Genomic DNA, 24,691 nt, shown 5'->3' on the forward strand with positions numbered 1-24,691 from the left:
ATGGTGTATTTGGTCCGTGATTTTAAAACATGAATATATAGTCAATAAAAACGTTGGATTTAGCTAAAACAAATTACTCCTCACACCCGCAAACTACTAAAATCTAACCATTAGGTCAATAAGCGGAAAAAAAAAATTACACAACGAAAGTTAATATCAATGTAGCTAAACTAAAATATACCAACCTAAACATAGCTGAATTGGCTAAGATATATATCTTCGACTACTTTTACCATTAAGTTCAGATGGATTTACATTAAAAAAAATTAAAATTTACTCACTCAACCAAAAACATTTCTTAAACAAATATGTTAAAGGTTGTGCATAACTCTTTTTAATGTGTTATTTAAATAAAAAAAATCATCATATCTTAATATTGCAAAATTAGAATTTTTTTTTTCAAAAGAGTAATTTTTTATGTATTTTATTTTAATGCGATTTTTCCTTTTAATATATTATTGTAATATATTTACAATATTTTTAATATTTTAACCATACATCTTCTCTAGTAAACTAGTATTTTGTAGTTTCTAAATTTGGCTGTTTAAACTTTTAAAAGCAATTGTAAAAAGTGGATTATACAATTATACAAGCAATTGTAAAAAAAAAAAAATTCTAGAATACAAATACTGAAAGAAAATATAATTATAAAAACAATAATTTTTACTTAAAGGAATAAAAAATAGCTTGGAAACTAGATTTAAAACTTCCAACCAATAAATAAATAAAATAAATATTGTTCCAATAATTTTTGTTTCATAAAAAATTTTCGTCCTTCGTGACGTGGCATATATAAACAAGATGACGTGGTTTAATCACCAAATTTAAATAAAGAATTTCCAAACCTTACATATTATTATATGCCAATAAACTAATAATATACACTAGAGATAAAGTAAAATATAAATTAAATTAAATTATTCAAAAGAAATATTATTTTAATACGACAGTAGTCTCGTACACCACAATGCCTCGCTGTACACCCAACAAAAGTAAAAGAAATTATTAATAAATAATTAAAAAAAAGTATTATAAGAAACTTTCGAGTTTCTGATGGGCAACTTTCCATCCAATATGTCCTTTTTTGTTTTTTCATTTCTAGAAAAAGATGAAGTTTTACCATGGTAAAATGTATTGATTTTTTACCTTAAAATTTTAATTTCATCTCATTAAATAAGGGGTTCAATTTTGATCTTTTATTTTCTAGTACGACACTTAAGATAAGAGATTCGAACTCATAATCTATTAAATTATTAATCGTAGATTGGTGTCAATTATCAATGAACTAAATTGGCAGTAATAATTTTCATCTTAAACAGTAAATATGGTTGCAAATTTCACTTTAGGATGAGTTTTCGTTTAAAGAAAAAAAGTATTTACACGTGGATCTAATAAGCTTATAAAACATTTATTTGGTATTAAATTGACATGATTCATAAAAAATGACACCTTAGTTGTTTTTTTCTTTGTGGGTTAAAACTTGTCAATTTAAGCGGATTTGTATAATGCTTGATTTTGTGCCAGACTTGTTGAATTAGTGAAAATTAAATAAAGAGTAAAAATTACACTTTTCTAAGTTGCAATCAAAAAGTCTAATGTGAAAATTTGATTCATATTATTAAGTTTATGGGTAAAAAATGATTTTTTTTTCTTTTAAGATAAATCGTATCAATTATTTAAACAACATGCGAGAGTAGGGATTCAAACTCACTACGAGTTTATGGGTAAAAAATGATTTTTTTTCTTTTTAAGATAAATCGTATTAGTTATTTAAACAACATGCGAGAGTGAGAATTCGAACACACTATGCTTTGGTTTGAGATATTTACTTCAACGAGTTGAGTTATACTTGACCCTATCTATTTAACTTTAATCTATCGTCCACATAATTTTAGAATAATATAAATAGTATGTCAGGTAAGTATTGATGTAATTGATCATATGTACTTTCTCTTTTCGTTCGAATTCAACAAGGGTAGGTGAAGTCAAACCATAAACTTTATCTTATTCGTTAAGTCATGTTCAATACATTGATTAAAACGTGATGACGAGAACACGTACTTCATTTTAATCGAGAATATATACTTGAACGGTTCATCCGCAGTGGAGATGGGAAAAGAAAAAAGAGAGGACGTAGGTGTAGGTGGTTGAAATCGTAAATTAGAAGCAAAAGGAATGGTAAAGTAAAACTAAAAAATTAACAAAGTTTCTCAAATTTCACTCTCTTCTTCACTCTTCACAGTTGAGTTCACAGCCACCCACGCTCTCTCTCTCTCTCTCTCTCTCTCTCTACAAAACTTCTATTCTCTCTCTCACTTCCACTGTTTTTCTTCTTCTTCTGCTTCTTCTTTCTTCTTCTCTCCCGATTCTTTCGTCTCAACCTACTCACACACTTCCCAAATTTCCACTGCTCTTCTCTCAATTTTCTCTGCGCCGGGAACGGTTGATTCCTTTGTCTGCGCTACTTCATTCTGTTACGCCGCATAATTTGAGTCTACTCTATTCTATATGTCACTCTTCCTCTATCCGCTGAATCGGAAACCAATTCTTCAGATCTGAGTTTTGGGCCGCCGGATCCGTGCCCACCACCCTCGGATATGGAGGAAGCATTGGAGCTGGCTCGTGCCAAGGATACCAAGGAGCGCATGGCCGGTGTCGAGCGCCTCTATGAGCTTCTTGAAGCTTCTAGGAAGAGCTTGAATTCCGCCGAGACTACGGCCTTGGTTGATTGCTGCCTCGATCTTCTCAAGGACAACAACTTTAGGGTTTCCCAGGGTGCCCTCCAGGCCTTGGCTTCTGCTGCTGTGCTCTCCGGGAGCATCTCAAGCTCCACTTCAATGCCCTCGTCCCCGCCGTAGTCGAACGCTTGGGTGATGCTAAGCAGCCGGTCAGAGAAGCCGCCAGGAGGCTCCTGCTCACTCTTATGGAGGTACTGCGGATCAAATGTTTTCACCAATTGTAGCTGTTTATGTGGAAATTAATCCAAATCTATTCACTTGGATTTGATTTAGTTTCTTTCTCTCACGTCTTGTTCGTTGGGCTGATTTTTACCCCATATTTACTACTACTTAGATATGTAAGTTAGTGCATGTACTTATCTTTTAAAGAACTTATCTTTAATTGGGCGTTACTATACTAGTGATTTGATAGGAACGGTTACAGTATCGTCTCTGCAGTTGGGTGTGTCCACTCCTCGTCTTTTCCCTTTATTTCGGGGGTGGGGGTTAAGAGTGTCCCCTCACAACATCTGAATTATACGAAGAAGCAATTGCTGCTTATCGAAGTTTCTATCTCTTTAAGATAGAGTGAGTGATAGATTAGACATACTTGCTTATCTTTTATACTGGAGCTGCTCAAATCTAATCTCTGTACTTTTATATTACAGGGTGAGTTTTAAGTTGTTAAAGTCGTGGAGTGAAAAATTGAAAGTTCTTATTTACTTCTTGTACTCGGCAAAAAGAAAAAAAAGGGTCCTTTTTTACTTGCCAGTGTAATGAAAGAACATGAGGAATTCTTTTTATCTTCATTTGGTCCTGCTGAAAGGAAAAAGTGCATTTGACACAACCTAATAGCTCTCACTACCTGCAGATTTCTTCACCGACAATCATTGTCGAAAGAGCTGGCTCTTATGCATGGTCACACAAGAGCTGGAGAGTACGAGAAGAGTTTGCAAGAACCGTTACATCGGCGATTGGTTTATTTGCATCAACCGAGCTTACCCTTCAGCGGGCTGTACTACCTTCGGTATAAAATTGAATTTCCCAAAAAAAAAAAACCATTATTTTCATATTAGTAAGTATTAAGTAATTTTCTAATTTATTTTGCTCTACAGATTTTGCAGATGTTAAATGATCCGAATCCTGGAGTTAGGGAAGCAGCTATAGTCTGTATTGAGGTTAGCAATATTGAGTCTATTTCAAAGATGGGTATTCTGTTATTTATGCTAGTAACTTCACAACATTCTCTAGTTATTATATTGTGTGTATTTTGTTTATAATGTGAACACTAGAATGAAAATTTGCAGAAACTTCTTAATTTGGTTACCTAGAGCCTATCGTTATTTCCATTCAGCGACATCTTTTCAGTTTATATTTAGAATGGTTGATAATATGTTGATTAACTGACATTAATTCACAATCTGTGATGGGGTCTGAAATTGTCACGAACTTCCTTCGGTGCTAAATATTTTGAAGAATTTTAAATTTGTCATGCAAGATAACTAGATTGTGAAATATTCTGGTTCTAGCTTATGTTAATGTCTTGTGGATAGTTTCTGTTGCAATATGCATGCTATGATATCGTTGAATATAGCAACTTAACTTGACTTATAATTTATTTTCTTCAGGAGATGTATACACAGGCTGGGCCACAGTTGCGTGATGAGCTTCAGCGCCATCACCTCCCTACCTATATGGTAAGTTTTTTATTGAGCATTTTTCTACTTCCTACCTTTCTTGTTTTGTTAAAAGGATGTTTTTAATCCTTCCTAATTTCATTTATGATTAGAAAGTGTTGGAATGCTGAAAGTTTTATTCTACTTCAATTAAATTAGCAATGTAATTTATGGAAATGGACGTCACTATATATATATATATATATTTATTTATTTATTTATGAGAATCACCACTTCAAGTTTATATTTCATTTTTTCTTCCATCTATCTACAGGTGAAGGATATTAATGCCCGTCTAGAAAAAATTACACCTCAAGTTCGGTCTTCAGAAGGACTTACAAATAGTTTTGCAGTTGGAGATATGAAGCCTGTAAATATTAACCCTAAGAAAAGTAGTCCAAAGGCTAAAAGTTCCAACAGAGAGGTCTCTCTTTTTGGAGGTCAGTTTTTGGTTAGATTTGGAGAGCCATGGAAAACCAACTAATATGGAACCTATTCTCTTTGTGATTTCAATTTAATATATAGCTTTATGAAGAGCTTTATTTATATCTAATTAAAAGCATGTTATAACTCTTCTCCTTTTTTATCCATACTATCTGGGTAGTACTCCATAGTCTGCTTTTGGTCCTCGTGGGGGGCTATTGATGTAATGATTTGCATCTGATTGCTTCCAAGGGGCAGCCTGGTTGGCAAAGGTTTGGGGTCTCTTGGTCATACTGGCTTAGAGGTCTCAAGTTCGAACCTTCTGGTGAGCGGGTCCAGGCCTTGGGTAGGTGTGGTTGCCCTTGGGTATATGGGAGCAAAGCTCCGACTACCCGTTATTAAAAAAAAAGTTGATGTCATCAGATCTCCAAAATTTATTTTATTTCAGCAACTTGAATTTTTATTTTATGCAACTACGTTGAAGAATTTTGTAAAATCCTTATTTCCAGCCAAACCTCCTAAAAGTGGGAAAGAATTGCATTCTTCCAAAAGCTCTTTCATAATTATTTAGCTGGACATTCCCCTCAGAAGCAAATTAAGAATATCTTTCTCATAATAGGGGAATGTCCCTAAGGGACAGCCCAGTTGACAAGGGTTTGGAGTATCTCGGTCATACTGGCTTAGAGATCTCAAGCTCGAACCTTTCAGTGAGTTTAATACCAAAAAACCCTTGATGTCTCCTAGGTCTGGGCCTTGAGGCGGGTGCAGGTGCTCGATTCCCAATTATTAAAAAAAAAACAAAAAACATTGAGACCCTTATGATAGCCTAATTGACAGGAAACTTAAAGTTGTTCCATTCCATAAGATAATAGCAGCACCAGAAGCCCCAAAAGCATCTAGGAAGGCCATGCAATATCCCTAGAACTCCATAACGATTGCACCACAACCTAAGAAAAGTTAAGTTTCCAATGGATTTCGTTAGTTTTTATTTAGGTCTAGCCCCCAAGCTCCTCACCTTCTTGTTCTAACTAGAGATTCAACAGGAGGTACTGGCATCCCCCTTATTGAACTTGAGCCAGGTCAATGTTTTTTAATTGTGCACTTCACTGTGGAAGTTATATTTGAGTAGTATCTATAACACGGATGAATGGCCCTTCTAACCAGAACCTTGTTGTTATGGTATTGCTTGATTATCTTTGCTTAGTTGGTTAATCCGGCGTTGTGCAGGAGAAAGTGACGTAACTGAAAAGCAGATAGATCCTATAAAAGTTTATTCAGAGAAGGAGCTAATAAGGGAAATTGAGAAGATAGCTTCTACCCTTGTTCCAGAGAAAGACTGGTCTATTCGCATAGCAGCCATGCAGAGAGTAGAGGGCCTTGTTTATGGAGGTTTTACTACTACTCTTTTCTCTCACTGTATGATTAGGTCACATGATGAACATAGTAGATTGTTATGCTGACAAAACTCTGATTTTGTGGGTTACAATTTTCCTTTTCAAATGAAGTTGCTATTTTTCTTCATTTATGAAATTATTCAAGTATGTCATATGTCGATTAACATAATAACCACAAATGAGTTTAATTTGTTAGGGTGGAAAAATTGTGATAAGAAGGTTTACAAATTTTCTTTTAGAGGATATGTTGAATACTAATTGCTTGATTCACGTTTATCTTTGATGTAGGAGCTACATCCTTACACTTTATTTTTTATTTTTTTATTTGTATACATGTACATTAGAAACATTGAAATTATCAAGAAATTTATTTCTCTCTAACATCAAACAAGGATTAAAATTTCATAAAATAACACAAATAATTGATTATTTTCTTTTTAAGCATTCTTTCACAACATTCAGGGACAGCGTTAATAAAATTAAGATAATATAGTAATGCAATATAGGTTATTTATTTTTATATAATTTTAAAATTCAATAGGTCTCTTTTGTAATTTCATGAAATTTTTTCTATTAAAAAGAAAAAAATCAATAGGTCTCAGGTCTCTCTGAATTTTTATCAATAGCAATATTTTCTTTATTTTTATTTGCCTAAACTTTTATCAAGATATATGCACAAAATACTGATGTTATTTTCATCCTTGGATGGGATGCTTCTAATTGAGCGACAAGTTTATCCGTGGCTTAAAGTTTTAGAATTTTAGGTAAATATTGAAAAAAATGAAGAAAATATTGATTCTGATGGAAACTTTGTGACATGGTTTCTCTCTCTCTGAAAAACTTCTAATCTGAGTAGGTTTTCCTGCATTAGGTTTAATTATAAGAAATAGCCCTAGTTAGAGTTAGTAACCATAATTTTATATCAGTATAGCTGTTGCAAAAAATTTTCAGTACCATTGGAAAAACAAATGAAATGTTTGAACGGGTAACTTGAGATTAGAGGATACCTTAGATTCAATGTATCAATAATATTGCCACAATTATCACCATTCTTGACTGATTATTGTCATCATTATACTGTTGCTGCTATGTGAACTTACTTTGTGAGCTGAACTATCTTGTCATCTTTTTATTTTGTTTGGGATGGCTTGGACATGTGGAACGTAGAATGAGTTCTCAATGCATTGATGCTGTGGAAGGATCTTAAGTTTGTGTTTTCTAATTATTTTTGATAGGTGCTGCTGACTATCCTTGTTTTAAGGGACTGTTGAAACAACTCGTTGGACCCCTGAGTACACAATTATCTGATAGAAGGTCTACCATAGTGAAACAGGTGTAATTGCAGTTATTCTTTTGCTCCGGACTGTTTGTTGTCTTTTCAGAACCCTTATTTTGTTTTTATTGTTTTTGTTATACTATGAAGCGGTTTGCTATTTTTGTGGCCATGCTTCTAGATATTTCTTGTGTAACATTTGTGTTGTTTATCATCAATTTATTGGTTGAATCTTACATTTAGTGTATGAGAAGCGTTGCTCTTTCTTTTATGCTCTGATAGTAGATGGAAATACTATTTCTTTTATTTTGGAATTATATCTTGTTTGGTGTGTTGTATAGGAAATATTATTTAGTGAAAGGCTATGAATTCGGTAATGACGACTTGGGTTTTTAGTGGCTTTCCTTGTCTCAGTTCTACTTTGTATTTCAGGCTTGCCATTTGTTATGCTTTCTATCCAAGGAACTGTTAGGAGATTTTGAAGCCTGTGCTGAGATGTTGATTCCAGTAAGTGATTTTTTTTTTTTGAATATATTGTTATCATGGTTGGAATCCTAATTTCTTTTTTTTGTTATTTGTTCTTTGATTTGTTTCTATTCAGGTCCTCTTCAAGCTGGTTGTCATTACTGTTCTTGTAATTGCGGAGTCTGCTGATAATTGCATAAAAACGGTATTGGCATTGCTTTATTCATTATTTCTCTTTTACCCTAACGAGTAATGACAAAATTTCACTTGATTAGAAATTGCCATTACAATTGACTTGGAAGGTTCATAATGAATTTATTGAAGTGCCCCTATTTTATGAGGATTGGTGTGCACTGTACGTTATGTTGGAATAAATGGAAAAGGAAAACATGAAATAAAACTATTTATTGACGAGCTGTACCTAATAATGTACCTTTTCAAGCAAAGTAATTTCAGTGGACGGGAAAAAAAATGAGAAAGGTTGAATAAGGAATCCCACCTTGAAGATAGTATCCTCTGTTGAAGGTGCTAACATTCCCAACTAATTACGCATGTATATTACTAATCATTATCAAAGAGAGAGAACATTATGAAATTATTTGTAAGTTGAAGGATTTCCAATTCTCTTTGCTGTCCTTTCTCAGTCATACTAGATTGTGGTAAGTCATTTGCCTTTCACGAATTGTATTGCATTTTTCATTCCTGGTTTGACATGTGAATGGGTTTGATACTAGTATATTGTCCAGAAAAAGAAAAATTAGTAAATTATTATGGACCAGCTAATTACGCATGTATGTTCATGTCTTTAAGGATATCTAGGTACTATGGTTAATATAGTTTAATTTCCTTTTTCATCTAGATGCTGCGTAACTGTAAAGTTGCACGTGTGCTTCCTCGCATAGCTGACAGTGCAAAAAATGATCGTAGCGCTGTACTTCGTGCACGGTAAGATTTACACTTTCCAGAAACTCGTACATTGGCATTATACTCCTGATTTCTATTATGCCCTTTTTGTATTATAGGTGTTGTGAATATGCTCTTCTCATTCTCGAGCATTGGGCCGATGCACCTGAGATACAGCGATCGGCTGATTTATATGAGGATCTAATCACGTGTTGTGTTGCTGATGCAATGAGTGAGGTATTTATAAAAAAAATCTTCGATTTCACTACTTTGCATAGGAAATTTCTTTTTGCCTTATAAATTACTTTCATTTGACGTGTTGGTTAACTTTTGTGAGGCAAAATTATTTGATTAGATGTTTCCTTTCCTCAAAAAAAGAAAAATATTGATTTGGTATTTGTCTCAGCCAGCTATCTGACTTTCCTAGTTATATAAACTGGTATCGTTAGACCCTCATTTGTTATTATTTTTACATACATTAATTTTATAAATACGTTCAATTGAAATGACGTAACTTCAGATATTGTAACTGCCGTTATAATAACTAAAGTTATTTGTAGTATGGCATTCTCTCTCTCTCTCTCTCCTCTTATTACTACCTCATTTGTAGTATATTTTCTTGATAGGTACGAGCTACTGCACGAGTATTATACAGGATGTTTGCGAAAACTTGGCCAGAACGTTCCAGACGATTATTTTCCTCATTTGACCTTGTAATTCAAAGGGTATGGCTTACTTTCATTCGAGAGATGTTTCGATATCCATTTCATTATTGAATGTACGATTGTCTAAATTTCAAGCTTTCTCCCAGATAATTAATGAAGAGGATGGGGGTATACATAGGCGACATGCTTCTCCATCTGTTCGTGATAGAGGTACAATGATGCCACTCAACTCTCAATCATCTACTGGTTCAAGCTTACCTGGATATGGAACTTCTGCTATTGTTGCAATGGATAGAAGTTCAAGTTTATCATCTGGGACATCTCTCTCTTCTGGACTTTTGTCTCAGTCAAAGACTTCTGGTGATGGTTCTGAACGTAGTTTGGAAAGTGTGTTGCATGCGAGCAAACAGAAGGTCAGTGCAATTGAAAGCATGCTCAGAGGCTTGGATTTATCTGAGAAACATAATGCGAATCTTCGATCATCTAGTTTGGATCTAGGTACCCAATGGCATTTACTGTTAATTAGCTTTTTTTAATCAACCCTTGAGCTTTGGGTCTATTTTTGCTCTTATTTGTTCTGTAGCAACTAGCTAAATTTGATTTGTGTGAGCGGCTAAATTTTCCTCTTACTTCCCCTAGTGCAGGAGTTGACCCTCCATCATCTCGTGATCCACCCTTTCCTCAAGCTCTACCCGCTTCTAATCATTTCAGTAACTCTTCGACAGCTGAACTAACTGCATCGAATATTAATAAAGTTAGGAACCGCCAAGGTGGATTGGGTTTATCTGATATCATCACTCAAATTCAAGCTTCCAAAGGTTCTAATAAATTGTCATATCGCAGCAGTGTGGTGAATGAACCTTTGTCTACTTTTTCATCATATTCAGCCAAGCGGGTTGTTGAACGGCACCAGGAAAGGGGTTCCACTGAAGAATATAATGATATTAGAGAGACTAAGCGGTATATTACCCCACAAATTGAGAAGCATTACTTGGATACATCTTATAGGGATGGGAATTACAAGGATTCTCAGAATAGTTATATCCCCAATTTCCAGAGACCACTATTGAGAAAGAATGTAGTTGGGCGAATGTCTGCAACCAGGCGTAGGAGTTTTGATGATAGCCAGCTACCACTTGGGGAAATGTCAAGTTATGTTGACAGTCCAGCTTCTCTCAGTGATGCTCTTAGTGAGGGACTCAATCCATCTTCTGACTGGTCCACTAGGGTTGGCACCTTTAATTATCTTCAGTCTCTTCTGCAGCAAAGTCCAAAAGGAATACAAGAAGTACTTCAGAATTTTGAGAAGGTAATGAAGTTGTTTTTCCAGCACTTGGACGACCCACATCATAAAGTTACCCAGGCAGCACTTTCTACGCTGGCTGATATAATTCCAACCTGCCGAAAGCCATTTGAGAGCTATATGGAAAGGATCTTACCTCATGTTTTCTCTCGGTTGATTGACCCAAAGGAATTAGTTAGGCAACCCTGCTCGACAACTTTGGAAATTGTTAGTAAAACTTACAGTACTGATTCTCTCTTACCTGCTTTACTCCGTTCTCTGGACGAACAGCGGTCGCCAAAGGCAAAGCTGGCAGTTATTGAGTTTGCTATAAATTCATTTAACAAGCATGTAGTGAACTCTGAGAGCTCTAGTAATAATGGCATCCTGAAGTTATGGCTTGCTAAATTGACACCATTGGTTCATGATAAAAACACTAAGTTGAAGGAAGCAGCCATTACATGCATTATATCTGTTTATTCCCACTTTGAACCAGCAGCTGTCTTGAATTATATTCTTAGCCTATCAGTTGAAGAGCAAAATTCTTTGAGGCGAGCCCTTAAACAATATACGCCTCGCATTGAAGTGGACTTGATGAACTTTTTACAGAACAAGAAAGAACGTCAACGACCCAAGTCCTTGTATGACCCATCTGATGTGGTTGGAACATCTTCTGAGGAAGGGTATGTTAGCATGTCCAAAAAGACTCATTTCTTTGGTAGATATTCAGCTGGTTCTCTTGACGATGAGAGTGGCAGGAAGTGGAATACGAACCAGGAATCAACCCTGATCACAAGGAGCATTGGTCAAACTACTTCTGATGAACTTCGTGAGAATTTGTATCATAATTTTGATTCTCGTTCCAGCAATGATGTTTTTAATATGAAGACCAAAGATGCAAATTATATAGAAAATTCCACTCATCAGAACCTGGGATCTCGGACAAGTCTGGTGGATAATGTTGATAATAGTGTTAACTTTGATGATTTGTCTTATCTGCATTTGGTCAATGGTGAGATTGACGCTGACCAATTAGGAATTGCTGAAAACATTACGTATGATGATGTGACTTCACTGGAGCTTGAATCTCATCAAAACAAAACTAAAGCTATTAACTCTATGCTGGACACAGGCCCTAGCATTCCTCAAATTCTTCACCTGGTGAGTATTCTACGATTCAACTTCTTTTTTCCTGATTAAATTTTGTATCTATTAGTTTTCCTTTAAATATTAAGAAATTATATCCTCACATTAGATGGTAGACGGTATGTTAGATGATCAAGATGATGGATAAATGGTATTCGTTGTCCTTTTTATGCAGATTAGTACTGGCAATAGTGAAAGCCCGTCTGCAAGCAAATGTGGTTCACTCCAGCAATTGATTGAAACTTCCATAAGTAATGATCCGTCCATTTGGACCAAGGTATAGTTTCTACTCCAGCTTTTTTTTTTTCTTTTTCCTTTTTTTTGGGTGGGGGGGGGGGGGGGGGGGGGGGGTAGAGCCAAGATTACAAAAAACTGTTCCAAATGGCAAGAAATCACTAAAGTTGTAACTGTTGCGAAAGGGATACAATTTACACCATGAGAGGGCTACAAAGTAACATCTGTCGAGAAAGTAATCTATGCCTTTTTCTAAATAATTGAAGGTTCTATTGTTCCTTTCTAACCAAAGATTCCAAAAGAAAGATCTAATCCATTTGGAGCCAAAGGTCTTCTCTCTTTTTAAAGGATGATCAAACAAGAAGAACTCGAAAAAGTCTTTGATAGTCCTGGGGCCTTATGCCAATTGAAGGAAGAAAGTGCCATCAGTAAATTGAAGATATGATTAGTAGATCGGAGTTGTTGCAAGGCCCTGTCACCATGCCTATAGTCTTTCCTAGAATTCTTTTGTTTTTATCACCTTGAATGAAATAGCAGCGTTAAAGCCCAGGTAACATTAAGAAATAGATCTCCAAGGGCTTCTAACTGCAGCCAAAGGAGCCTCCCGATGAAGACTAGCTACAGCTCATGTCACAGCACACCACCTTCCTGAGTACTGATGGTTATGTTCTTGGTTTGTCTTTGACGTAACTGATGCCATTCTGTTTGTATCTCTGTTTTGTTTTCCAAAGTACTGTCGTGCATAAGTTTGGTTATCAACTTATCCTTGATAATGGTATTTACCTATTGTGAATTTTCTTGCTATTAGTAACATTTTCATCTCATAGATCGTTTATCTATTTGCAGTACTTCAATCAAATTTTGACAGTGGTACTAGAAGTGTTGGATAATTCTGATTCCTCTGTACGGGAACTTGCTCTTTCATTGATAACTGAAATGATTAAGAATCAGGTAAGCTAAATAATTTGTGATGCTTTATGGGATACTGCATTTGTGCTCTTATTCAACATTTTCTAAGTAATTCTTTATGGATGATTTTTTCTCATTTATTATATTCTCACTTTTATCATCTATTTTATCGTTCCAGAGGGATCCAATGGAAGATTCTGTTGAGATCGTGATTGAGAAACTGCTTCATGTTACCAAGGACATTGTTCCCGAAGTAACTTTTCTTGACATTCTGAAACTTGGTTTGCTTGTTTTAACCTCTCTAAAATTGCTCCCTCTTCCTTACACCCTTTATTCAGGTATCAAATGACGCAGAGCATTGCCTGACTATTGTGTTATCTCAGTATGATCCATTCAGATGCTTAAGTGTATGTATCTGTGCAGTCTATTTTTCTCTCCATGGAAATCACATGTGGATAGTTTTTCATTTTTTATGTACTTCCCATTTTGCTGATAATATATCATACCAGTACGAAAAAATTAAAAAAAAAAAAGCCTCGGAGATATAGTTTTTTGTTTTTTATTTCTAGAAAATATTATTCTTTTCTAATTCTTTCCCAAAGCTCTCTAGATTTAGTATGACATATTCCATGTTCTTTATTTTGCAGGTTATTGCTCCTTTGTTAGTTACTGAGGATGAGAAAACTCTTGTCACTTGCATCAATTGTTTGACAAAGGTTTATTCCTTTAGTACCACCCCACCTCCTACTTGCAATTCCTTATGGCAGATATCCATCTTGCAAAATATCTTTTCTCTCTCTCTCTCTCTCTCTCTCTTAACATAGCAGTTTTGAGGGTTTAAATGCTCTTGATTCCTACCTTCCTTCCCCCCTTCAAATTTTCACCCAATAAACTTAAACTAGTGCCACTTGTGCTTCTGGGCACTGCAGCACATAAAAAATGAAGCTAGTACAGCAGCAGTTGCTATTGTTGTTTATTTATTTTGATTCTTACTCGTTGCGATTTGGTTCTTCAGCTCGTAGGTCGGCTCTCGCAGGAAGAGTTGATGCCACAGTTGCCGACTTTTTTGCCTGCTCTTTTCGAAGCATTTGGAAATCAGAGTGCTGATGTGAGGAAGGTAATAGGTTACCAGTTACCATTCATTCTTTTTAGCTGAATAAAAAAAGAGGAGTTTGTTAGGTGAAGGAAAACACACTGTCCTCACATATTTTGTTGGGTGACGATTTGGTGCAGACTGTGGTGTTCTGTCTTGTTGACATCTACATAATGCTTGGAAAACAATTTTTGCCACACCTGGAGGAGGGACTCAACAGCACTCAACTGCGTCTGGTTACGATTTATGCCAACCGAATTTCGCAAGCAAGGTCGGGTACTCCCATCGATGCCAAGCATGATTAGGGAGTTTGGTTGCTTGTAATGTAATTTCCATTCCTTGGTGTAATTTTTTTGTATATTGTGTGCATACATTGTGGAGTCTGTGTCTATTGGCCTATATTTTTTTCTTCACCCATTACTTATTCTTTTCCATGTCACTTTTCGTAGATGCCAGTTTGGTTTGAAGTCAAGAGTGTTTTATTTTAAGACCCATTATGGAATTCAAATTATTGTGCCCAATTTTGTATTCTACGGTCAACATTATTTATATATAATTTGATGGGGATCGGGGAAGTGTTTGAATTTTATTTTAGTGATATTATTGTCAATTTGAAGGGTTCTTTACTGAAAACATAAAACATACCTGCTCCGGCGTCCCACCCTTTAGGACGGGTTTCAATTTCTCAATGATATCCCACGATCCCTTGCTATGCTATGGTCATTGTTTGGTATTTTGTCGATATTTTTTCGACATTTTAGTCCAATAAAAACAAGGGATGTGCTTCCAAACTTTTCTATGTTCAATATTGTCATTCCGTCGATATTTGAATTTAGATTTCACAATTCAAACTATCAACACAAATAAATTCTAAAATGTATATATATAATTGACGAACTTGAGAGAGGGATCCAGGGTATGAAGAAACCACTACGAGGGAAGCTACTTGTCTAGATTACAGATAATAGAAAAATTAAAATATTTAGAATTACAAATGTTTTCACTTTTTTTCTAGGGTCTAACCCATTAAAAACTTTATTTATTTGTTTAATTGATTAAAAATCAGGTAAATACTTGTCTTAAATGACTATTATTAATTATTTATAAAAAAAAACTCAATAAATGCTGCAGGAGAGTATTAATTAAGAGAATTTTGAGACAGAAACCAATCTTTTAAAACTCGAAAGATAGAAGTGTAAATAAATTTTTTTTTGAACATAAAGTGTAAATAATTAGAAATTTAGACGTCTGTGAAATATTGATTATAAAATGAAAGAATTTCTAAAGAAGTTACTCAAAATCCGAGTCCGGCCTTGAGGTTCAAGATCCGTATCCAAGACCCGGATCCGAATGGGAACCCAAGGCTTTCCCTTAAACCCTATGCAATTGCAGGCAGCCATTGGAGAGGCACAGCTGAGCTTACTAAACTCAACATTTCCACTTGCTTCTTCTCAACCCTTCTCCTTCTCAACTTCATTGCTACCATGCACCGCTTCGCCTGTGGCCTTGCCTCCAAAGCCAGGTACTCTTCTTCTCAACCTTCTTCTCTCTCATTTGTTTGTTTCTCCTGCGGTTCTTTCTCATTTTCCTCTCCTCCCTTTTTTCCCAGGTTGGCGAAGAACACTGCCCATCAGGTATTCTGCTTCATTTTTCAATAATGCGATCATTCTTTGATGTGAGTTTACGACTTTTAGCCTTTGTCATCTGATAGTAACAATTAACTTTCCCGAATGAGGGATTTCAGATCAATTCTAGATTGAACTGGAGTAGGAACTATGCAGCGAAGGACATTAAATTCGGGGTTGAAGCGCGCGCCTCGATGCTCAGGGGCGTTGAAGAGCTTGCCGACGCTGTCAAAGTTACAATGGGGCCGAAAGTGAGTTGATCCTTCGTAATCTCGTTGCATACTTTAGTATTTATAAACCCTTTACTTTATTCTGATCGTCGCTATTAGTCAATCGTTTTCTATTATAATTCAACTGGAGTCTATAATGGGAATGGACCAGGGATTCCAATTAAGTAGTTGACTGACTGAGTGTTCTCTTTCACTCCTGTTTTTCTAAGGGACGTAATGTAGTGTTAGAGCAAAGTTATGGAGCCCCAAAAGTGACAAAAGATGGTGTTACTGTTGCAAAGAGTATCGAATTCAAAGATAAAGTAAAAAATATTGGTGCTGGTCTGGTGAAGCAGGTTGCAAATGCTACCAATGATGTGGCAGGCGATGGTAAGTCTTTGGATACATTTATAGAGAAAACTCTGTTTCGTCCCTTCAAGAATTTTTGATACTCTTGGTGGGACTTTTTTTATTTTGTGGTTATTCTTCTGTTCCTCTTTTTTGCATGAAAGTGCTCAATTATTTAAGAGGAGAGGGTTTTTTTTACATGGTTTGAGTTATTGGAGCAGGTGTAATTACTGACATGAAGCTTCTTTTTCCTTGTTTCAGGCACAACTTGTGCAACAGTTCTTACTCGCGCAATATTTACAGAAGGATGTAAATCTGTGGCTGCTGGAGTGAATGCTATGGACCTAAGACGTGGAATTACTATGGCAATTGATTCAGTTGTTTCAACTTTGAAGAGCAGAGCCCGGATGATCAGTACATCTGAAGAAATAGCCCAGGTTTGCACAAATGATCTTAGTAGAACGTTTGTGTCCCAAAAATACCAAGATGTTTCTACCTTTCTATTTTTTTTATAAGGTTGGAACAATATCGGCAAATGGAGAGCGAGAGATCGGAGAGCTAATAGCTAAGGCAATGGAAAAAGTAGGCAAGGAAGGAGTTATCACCATTTCAGTAAGTTTATTCACAATTTTCTACTCCATCCCACTAATTGTTTGTAAATACTAGGATATCTAGTATAGGTGGTGGCACTTTGGCCAAACCAGGATCCCCAATCTTGTTTTGTTTAGTTTACCAGGTTTCATATTGTTTCCTTATCGCTTTAACTTATTAGATTTTCAAGTTGATCGACTTATTTCTTTCTTTGAAAAGGGTTTTATGTTTCATATATTAGAGTTGGATTAATAGAGATACAATACCTTTTTTATTCTTTGTTTTATTGCACAACTTTTCTCTCATGGACATTGTCTTTACTTACTGAGAAATATAGACTGAAGCTATGCATAAACAGCATCATGTAATGTTTATAATCGTGGTTTAGTTTTTTGGTCTGAAAATTCCTCTATGTCTAGCATGCTATTCATCTGATCTCTCCCTCCAATTATTGGCAGGATGGTAACACACTGGATAATGAATTGGAGATTGTTGAGGGAATGAAGCTGGATAGGGGCTACATATCTCCTTATTTTATTACCAATCAGAAAAACCAAAAATGTGTACGGATTTGTTTTTGTTATTCACTACGACTTCCACTTTCTAATTGCGCTTGATTATTTATTTGGTGGTTCATCATGGCTTGATTTTGGTTCATTATCTGATGTTCCACATCTTGCTCAGCGTCATAAATTGTTACACAGTTGTCAACTGTTTTTTTTTCTCTCCAGGAATTGGAAGATCCTATAATTTTAATACACGAGAAGAAAATCTCAAATTTAAATGCTGTAGTAAAAGTCTTGGAGTTAGCACTGAAGGTAATCTATCCTTCTATTTAGGGGATGTTGAATCTGAGTCTAGTCTGGAAATCACTGCATAACTGTATATTTTAATTTTTTTTCTTAGAGGCAAAGACCTTTACTTATCGTTGCTGAAGATGTAGAAAGTGAAGCATTAGCTACCCTTATTTTAAATAAGTTACGTGCTGGTATAAAGGTAAGATTGAAGTTCTTAGTTACATGTGGATATTTTGCATTAAATTTTAGCAGCTTATATTTGGTACACTAACTAAAATGGTTTTGATTGCATAAACAAACTGAAGGTTTGTGCTATTAAAGCCCCTGGGTTTGGAGATAATAGGAAGGCTAACTTGCAGGATCTGGCAATTCTCACAGGAGGCCAGGTAGGCTTTTTGGCTCTTTGCATCTCTTTTACTGTGTTCTTCTAGAACATCTCATATTTATTGCTATTTTTTTTCTTTTTGTGTCTTTTTACCATGAATATCAGGTCATAACTGAAGAACTTGGTCTGGACCTTGAAAAAGTTGGCTTTGAATCGTTGGGCTCGTGCAAAAAGGTGGAATATACCATCAACATTTGTACTTAAATCAATTGTACCCTGTGCTTTATCATATTGAGAAGAGGGTTTTCAGAGTTTTCTTATCAACTGCTGAAACCTCTACTATTTTTTTTTTCTAGTGGTTAAATTAAAGATATCTTCCCCACTTGCCCTCCTTTTCTATGTCAAGATTATACTTCTAATGTAATCAATATTGTGCTTGATAACATAGGTTACAGTATCAAAGGATGATACTGTAGTTCTTGATGGGGCTGGTGACAAGAAGGCAATTGAAGAACGGTCTGACCAGGTTTGATTTCCTTAATTTTTGTAGAATCAGAATGTCACGTGATCTCTTAGACTTTATAGGTTTCATAGTGCACGAATATAATAAATAATTTCATGGTTCAACATTGTGACAGTTGAGATCCTTGATTGAGTTGAGCACTTCAGACTATGACAAGGAGAAGCTGCAAGAACGGCTAGCAAAGCTTTCTGGTGGAGTAGCTGTTTTAAAGGTTGGTCTTCATATTATTTATATATTTTTGAGTCACATGCTCACATATTTGGGCCACTATGCAATCTGCAGCGCTGTAAAATGTGATTTAACTTGTTCAAATGTTGACTCAAAAAGACCTGTAGGTGCATAACGGAGGCACTTGAATTATTTTTACTTTTTACTTTCATGGCAAACCATGCTTTCATTGAGCCAACAAAAAGAAAGACCCACAACAAAAGGTGCAAAGCAAAAGCTTAAAATAAAAATTCATGAAAGAGCTCCAATCAACTAAAACAAGGCGTAGAGGATAAATACAAAAATCCTTCATAATAGGCACCCAACGGGAAGCATTGAACCTCACTAAAACCCAAACCTTCCGTAAAGCTGCTTCACTCTTTGAATTCTCCTGTTATTCTCTAGTCAAATACTCCAAAAACCAGGAAAAGAAACCAGCACGCCAAAAAGCATTTCCATCTCAAACCAGCACTCTACTTAACTCGAAATCTTTGAACTAGCTTGGAATTTTCCATGGAGTTGTGTAATAAAATAAATTTTTAGATTTATACTATATTAAACAGATTTCTCCCCAAACATTTATCTTCTAATTTGTGTAGTTTGGCACACAATATGTGAATTATAGCACAAGAACTTTTAAACTGGTGTGAAGCATTACAAGTCTCAATTCTTTTTGTAGATTGGTGGGGCTAGTGAAGCTGAAGTCGGGGAAAAGAAGGATAGAGTCACTGATGCCTTAAATGCTACCAAAGCTGCTGTGGAAGAGGGAATTGTAGCTGGTAATGCAATCTTCTGAGACTAGCATTTTGTGCATGTTGTTTAACTAATATCGGCTACCCCCAATTACTTTTCCCTTTTTGTTTGGGCGGTAGGAATTCGAACCAATAAATAATGTTTTGGAACTGTTTGAGCTATGCAAGTGCTTTGACTTCACTATCCACATCTTGCTGATGTGAGAGTTGAAACTGTCAGCATTATGGTTATGTGCAGTAATTAATAAGAGATAACTTGAGAGTTTGCGTGGCAGGTGGTGGTGTTGCTCTGCTCTATGCATCAAAGGAGTTGGAGAAGTTGCAGACACCAAATTTCGATCAGAAGATTGGTGTTCAAATAATTCAAAATGCTCTAAAGGTTTTTAAATTCTCTCTTCCTTTCAATTCAATTGCTAGTTCCATTAGGGTTGAATAATGATGCAAATCGACCTCTCATATTTGGGCATATTAAAAGAAATACAGCATAATTGTGTAATTTTTTGGAATGAAAAAATATTTGGGTTATAAGTAGATGATAATCAGATGTTAAAGTTAAATGGTTTGCACAAACCAGTAGCTTGACAAGTCAAGCTGCTTGCTTATCTGACTACGTCGAGCTACTCGCTCACAATTGGCTGTTTGGTGGGGAGTCTCAACCCACTTTCTTCATAATAGGGTTGAGACACCCTCTCCCACTTAAACTCGTCATGGTAGGGTACAATCCATGTATAACTCGTGTGATTGTGACACCCCAACCGTGAGGATTCTCCGGAAAGTAATTCGTGATGGATATGGTTTTTAGATTACTTACCTCTACAGCCTACTTTTTCTTGAGTGAGTGCACCCCTTGAGTGAGTAGGTGGATGGGCCCAAATATTTTTAAAATATCGTATTTTACAAGAATTAGTTAATTTTCTCAAGGCTTCTTTATTTGCAGATGCCTATTTATACAATTGCTTCTAATGCTGGAGTTGAAGGAGCAGTAGTGATTGGCAAGCTGCTAGAGCAGGAGAATTCCGACCTTGGATACGATGCAGCTAAAGGTCTGTATTCTCATGCAACGACACGCACGTTGAATAGAGAGGTTTTCTTTTGTTTGGTTTCTATCCAAGTTCTTGTGGCTTCTGCTAATATAGATTCATCTATTGGTATGCTCAGGTGAATATGTAGATATGATCAAGGCTGGAATTATTGATCCATTGAAAGTTATCAGAACTGCCTTAGTAGATGCCGCGAGGTAGTATCGCTATCGTTAGCATTGCACGACGAAGTTCATTGTCTATAGTATTTCCACATTTGAGCTTTCTTGTTGTACAGTGTATCTTCGCTATTGACAACAACGGAGGCTGTAGTGGTCGAGCAACCCAAGGACGAGAAGGAAGCTGCCCCGTCCATGGGAGGCATGGGTTACTGAGTGAATCAGAAGGCTGACCATGTACTGACCTACCCTGATTTTGTTTACAATTTTGATTTTATTTGGGAGAACTGATTCTGAAGAAAATTTTGATAGGAATTATTATTTGCTTGAACAGATATGTTTTCTGGAGGCATAAGATCATTAATTTTAATCAGAGGTGAATTCCCAGGATATCTGCAGAGCTTTGCATTTTATTAATTTTAATTTCTTGGCATTTGGTCATTAGAAAAAGATTCATCTTTCATCATCCTAAGGTTAAATTTGAAAAGCATTTTTCTCAAATCCACCCTTTTAAAAAAGTTATATTAATTGCAAAAATAAAAGTAGTGCTTGCATATATATATATGGTAAAACAAGCTTAACTAATTATGAATATGGTAACAACATTCTAGCCAACAATTAGGAAAGGTCATGAATTTGTTTGAGATTATTAGTTATTTTTAGTACAATATGTGGCTCTGGGTTGAAAATATATGTTAATTATTGTTGATTTATATCCGCCACTATTAATTTATATTAATATCATCAATTTTATTTAATTTTTTTAAAAAATTGATTGGTTACAAGTGAACAAGCCAACTCAATCTGTATCATCATAGTTAGATTCCATTTGATTCATCTACCTAAAATCATTTAAATTAAATAATTGGTGAAATGATAAATTTAGTCACTATGATTTTAGATGAATTTCATATGATTCCTATGGTACTTTTGCCGACGAGTGTCTTTTTATTTATATGATAATGAATTTATGTTTTTTAATTTGGACTGTGTTAGCTAGTTTACATCCAAGTGAAAATAAAAGAAAGTGAGTAGTCTTTTTGGGTGGGTAAATACCCTTAAACTTTGCCTCGAAAGAGATACCTTTATTATTTCAAAAGTTTCAATACCACAATTGACCTTTCATAAATGTTTCAAAAGTACATTTTGAGAAATCATCAAATAATATTTTAGACGAAAAATTGACGTGACAAAATCTTGAACGACGTGACAATTAACTTGGAAGTTGACATGGATATAGGTTCCTATTTTCCCTACAAGTCTTCTTCTTTTATTGTCAACAGAATTTACTCCTTTGTTGTCTACCCAATTTTGCCCTAATTATGCTTTCAAAGACAATGATTTTTTCCACATGTGTTCTCTTTCCAGATTTGATATGGCAAATCTTCCACATTAATTGTTATGTCATTTTATCACGTCAACTTTCCGTTCAAAATATTAACGGATATTTATTCAAATTGTATTTTCGAAGACATTTATGAAAGATCAAGAATAGTATTGAAAGTTTTGAAATAATAGGGATATTTTGAAAACAAATTACAAAGTTGAGGAGTATTTTTTATAATTTATTGTGTGTATACTCAATTCTAACCTCTAAGAAAGCACGAGGTAGGATCAATCGAACTAATCAGATCGATCTGAATGATGAAGACCTACATAGATATAATAATGAGTCCGACACTCAAATTAATAAGCTTTCGAAATGAGAAGACATACTTGTGAATAGAAATGATTGGCTATTGATAGAAATGTATACGTGAGTTCAGCCGCTCCAATCGGCGGTGGATGCAGAGGAATGACGCAACCCAATCATTATAACGACAGTGGATGGCACAGTTTCACGTGGACATCAAAATGCCACGGAATTGCTGACTTGACATTTTCTTCTGTTGCCACAATTCAAACTGACTGGGAAGTGGGAACTGCAAAACTCTGCACTCTGCAACTCTATCTTATTAGTATTCTTCTTTCCCATATTTAATTATTTTTCATTTGCAGCTTCTTCTTCTTTTCTTTTTTTTTTTTTAAATGTGTTTTTATTGTATTTTGATCTCCACGTTTATTTCATGTATGTAAAATCACGTTCAAAATTATGGCAGCTGTTCACTGTTCTTCCTATTCTTATTCTAACTTTAGGTATAAAATTCTCACGTAAGGTCGTGCCAATTTTTAGTGTTGTTAGGTCTTATCCTCTCTTTTATTTGACGGAATTTCGAGGACCAAATTTTTGCATTCACTTTCTAAATAATAATAAATTCTGGGAATTATCTTCAACTATCCTTTAACCGAAAATTTTGTAAAATTAGGAAACTGGAAGAAGAAACTTTTGACAGAAGAACAATTCTCGATTCAACAAGATTCTCTTTTCAGCTTGTTTTCGTGAGGTTCTCATTCTTGTTTTTCGTTTTTTTAATTAAAAGAACACAAATATATTTTTCTTGTTTTCTTGTTTTTTTTTTCATTAGAAAAACAAATAGAAAGGTTCCAAGAATTCAAGAGTGATAATACCATGAGTAAATTTGAAACTAGAATAAAAAACTTGTTTTTGTTCTTTCCATTTTCTATATAATTTTGGGAATGTTTCTATTAAATTGGAAACGAGAACGTTATCAAACGGGTCATTAGTTTTGTTGTTTCCAAAAGATCTATAGAATTTTAGAAAAAAGACTTCTTTAAAAATAAGAATAAAAAACAGCAATAGTTATTAAATACTTATATTTAAAAAAAAAAGAGCGAGAAATAAGAAAGTTAGCTCTTTGACGAGATTTCTTGCCCATCATTTTTTTTTTCTCTCTTTTTATTTCGTAGCTCCCTAAATTCAACAAAGGCTCATAAAATGAAGCCCATATAATTTATGAGTAGTTTGGAATAGAGTAACCTACCCCATGACTAATTTGTAAAGTTGTATTAATGTACCATAATAGCAAGTAGCAACACCGCCCATATCTATAGATGGAAAAAAAATGCTTCTACAGATGATCGAAAAGTAAAATATATTCTTGCTTTAATAAAATTAAAGATTTAGGTTTATTTTTTAAATCAAAATAGAGCTTGCTTAAATCATAACTGTTCAAGTTCAAATCAAGTACAAACACGTGGCCCTCCCTATTGAGGCACGTGTGTTTGGACCTCAGTTTGAACACATCCAGGATGAAATGAAATGACCATGATATCTAGAAGCAGATAAGTCAGCTTGGCTCCAACTTAGAGAAGATCGCAGGAAATTTGTTCATAGTCAGGTACAAATGTCATAATCGTAGAGCCACACTTCTCAATACTCTCCTTATAAAAGGCAAAGTCCCATCTTCTCAAAAGTACACAATAAGCTCTTCCATTTTACACGAGCTCGACTTGTAACATCAACTCTAACTAAGGGCTAACTTAAGCTTTTATGTGTACATGGCTGAGTATCACATCAGTGTAAGGTTTTGTCTGTAGATTGCCAACTAAGCTCACTTCAAAGTCCATGTCGGAATGCTTGCTAACGTGTCAAGCAAGTCAGAATTGTGCATCAACAATAGTGTTGCATACCTTTAAATTATCTACTATGCATTCTATTGGCTGCCAATTTTTTTTATAAAATCAACATAATTTATTTTATTGACTATTAGAAGTTAATTAAGACACTTTGTCGACATGAAAATAGTTCAATCCCTTTCTAAAGATCGGAGGTTCAAATCTGATCTCCACTAATCGTGAACAAAAACATATTTAAAAAGATGCAAACCTTTCTAAAAAGGTCGGAGATGATATATATAGTAATAAAATAATAAGTAAAAGATAATAGTGTTGAATTAATTAAGTTAAATAATGGGAGAGAATGGAAACATGTTATAAAAATGATATGGAAACAATTATTATATGGTTGAATGAGAATGTGAGTTAAAAAAAGAAATGTTTGGTAATGAAGATAAAGATCATAAGAGATGCTTGAAA

General features: G+C 34.9%; 2 protein-coding genes across 3 annotated transcripts; both read left to right on the top strand.

Annotated features, from left to right (window-relative positions):
• The first annotated feature begins 2,236 nt into the window (after nucleotides 1-2,236).
• On the top strand, nucleotides 2,237-14,769 carry CLASP (CLIP-associated protein). Its single transcript, XM_022296089.2, is given in 22 exon segments — nucleotides 2,237-2,814; nucleotides 2,817-2,929; nucleotides 3,589-3,744; nucleotides 3,833-3,895; nucleotides 4,346-4,414; nucleotides 4,668-4,833; nucleotides 6,044-6,205; nucleotides 7,446-7,543; nucleotides 7,916-7,990; nucleotides 8,085-8,153; nucleotides 8,808-8,893; nucleotides 8,971-9,088; nucleotides 9,478-9,576; nucleotides 9,663-10,014; nucleotides 10,161-11,959; nucleotides 12,120-12,221; nucleotides 13,025-13,129; nucleotides 13,266-13,340; nucleotides 13,426-13,494; nucleotides 13,735-13,803; nucleotides 14,103-14,204; nucleotides 14,321-14,769. Coding segments are annotated over 22 exon segments (4,329 nt in total). The 5' UTR covers nucleotides 2,237-2,597; the 3' UTR covers nucleotides 14,486-14,769.
• Nucleotides 14,770-15,558: 789 nt separating this feature from the next.
• Nucleotides 15,559-21,145, top strand: LOC111018791 (chaperonin CPN60-2, mitochondrial). 2 transcript variants are annotated; one of them, XM_088117891.1, is made up of 19 exons: nucleotides 15,559-15,702; nucleotides 15,790-15,814; nucleotides 15,925-16,056; nucleotides 16,245-16,404; nucleotides 16,624-16,799; nucleotides 16,879-16,974; nucleotides 17,412-17,516; nucleotides 17,685-17,771; nucleotides 17,860-17,949; nucleotides 18,056-18,136; nucleotides 18,241-18,309; nucleotides 18,524-18,601; nucleotides 18,714-18,809; nucleotides 19,485-19,584; nucleotides 19,833-19,936; nucleotides 20,495-20,600; nucleotides 20,716-20,794; nucleotides 20,875-20,992; nucleotides 21,090-21,145. In XM_088117891.1, the coding sequence occupies exons 1-18, from the start codon at nucleotides 15,665-15,667 to the stop codon at nucleotides 20,969-20,971; spliced, it is 1,719 nt and encodes a 572-aa protein (XP_087974017.1). In that variant the 5' UTR covers nucleotides 15,559-15,664; the 3' UTR covers nucleotides 20,972-20,992; nucleotides 21,090-21,145. The 2 variants fall into 2 exon arrangements, with proteins under 2 accessions (XP_087974017.1, XP_022150736.1); XM_022295044.2 differs by having other exon boundaries at nucleotides 15,560-15,702; nucleotides 20,875-21,145.
• Nucleotides 21,146-24,691: the final 3,546 nt, after the last annotated feature.

The sequence above is a fragment of the Momordica charantia genome (genome assembly GCF_013281855.1).
Source record: "Momordica charantia cultivar OHB3-1 chromosome 9 unlocalized genomic scaffold, Mcharantia_2.0 BLBB01000009.1, whole genome shotgun sequence".
Lineage (NCBI taxonomy): Eukaryota > Viridiplantae > Streptophyta > Magnoliopsida > Cucurbitales > Cucurbitaceae > Momordica > Momordica charantia.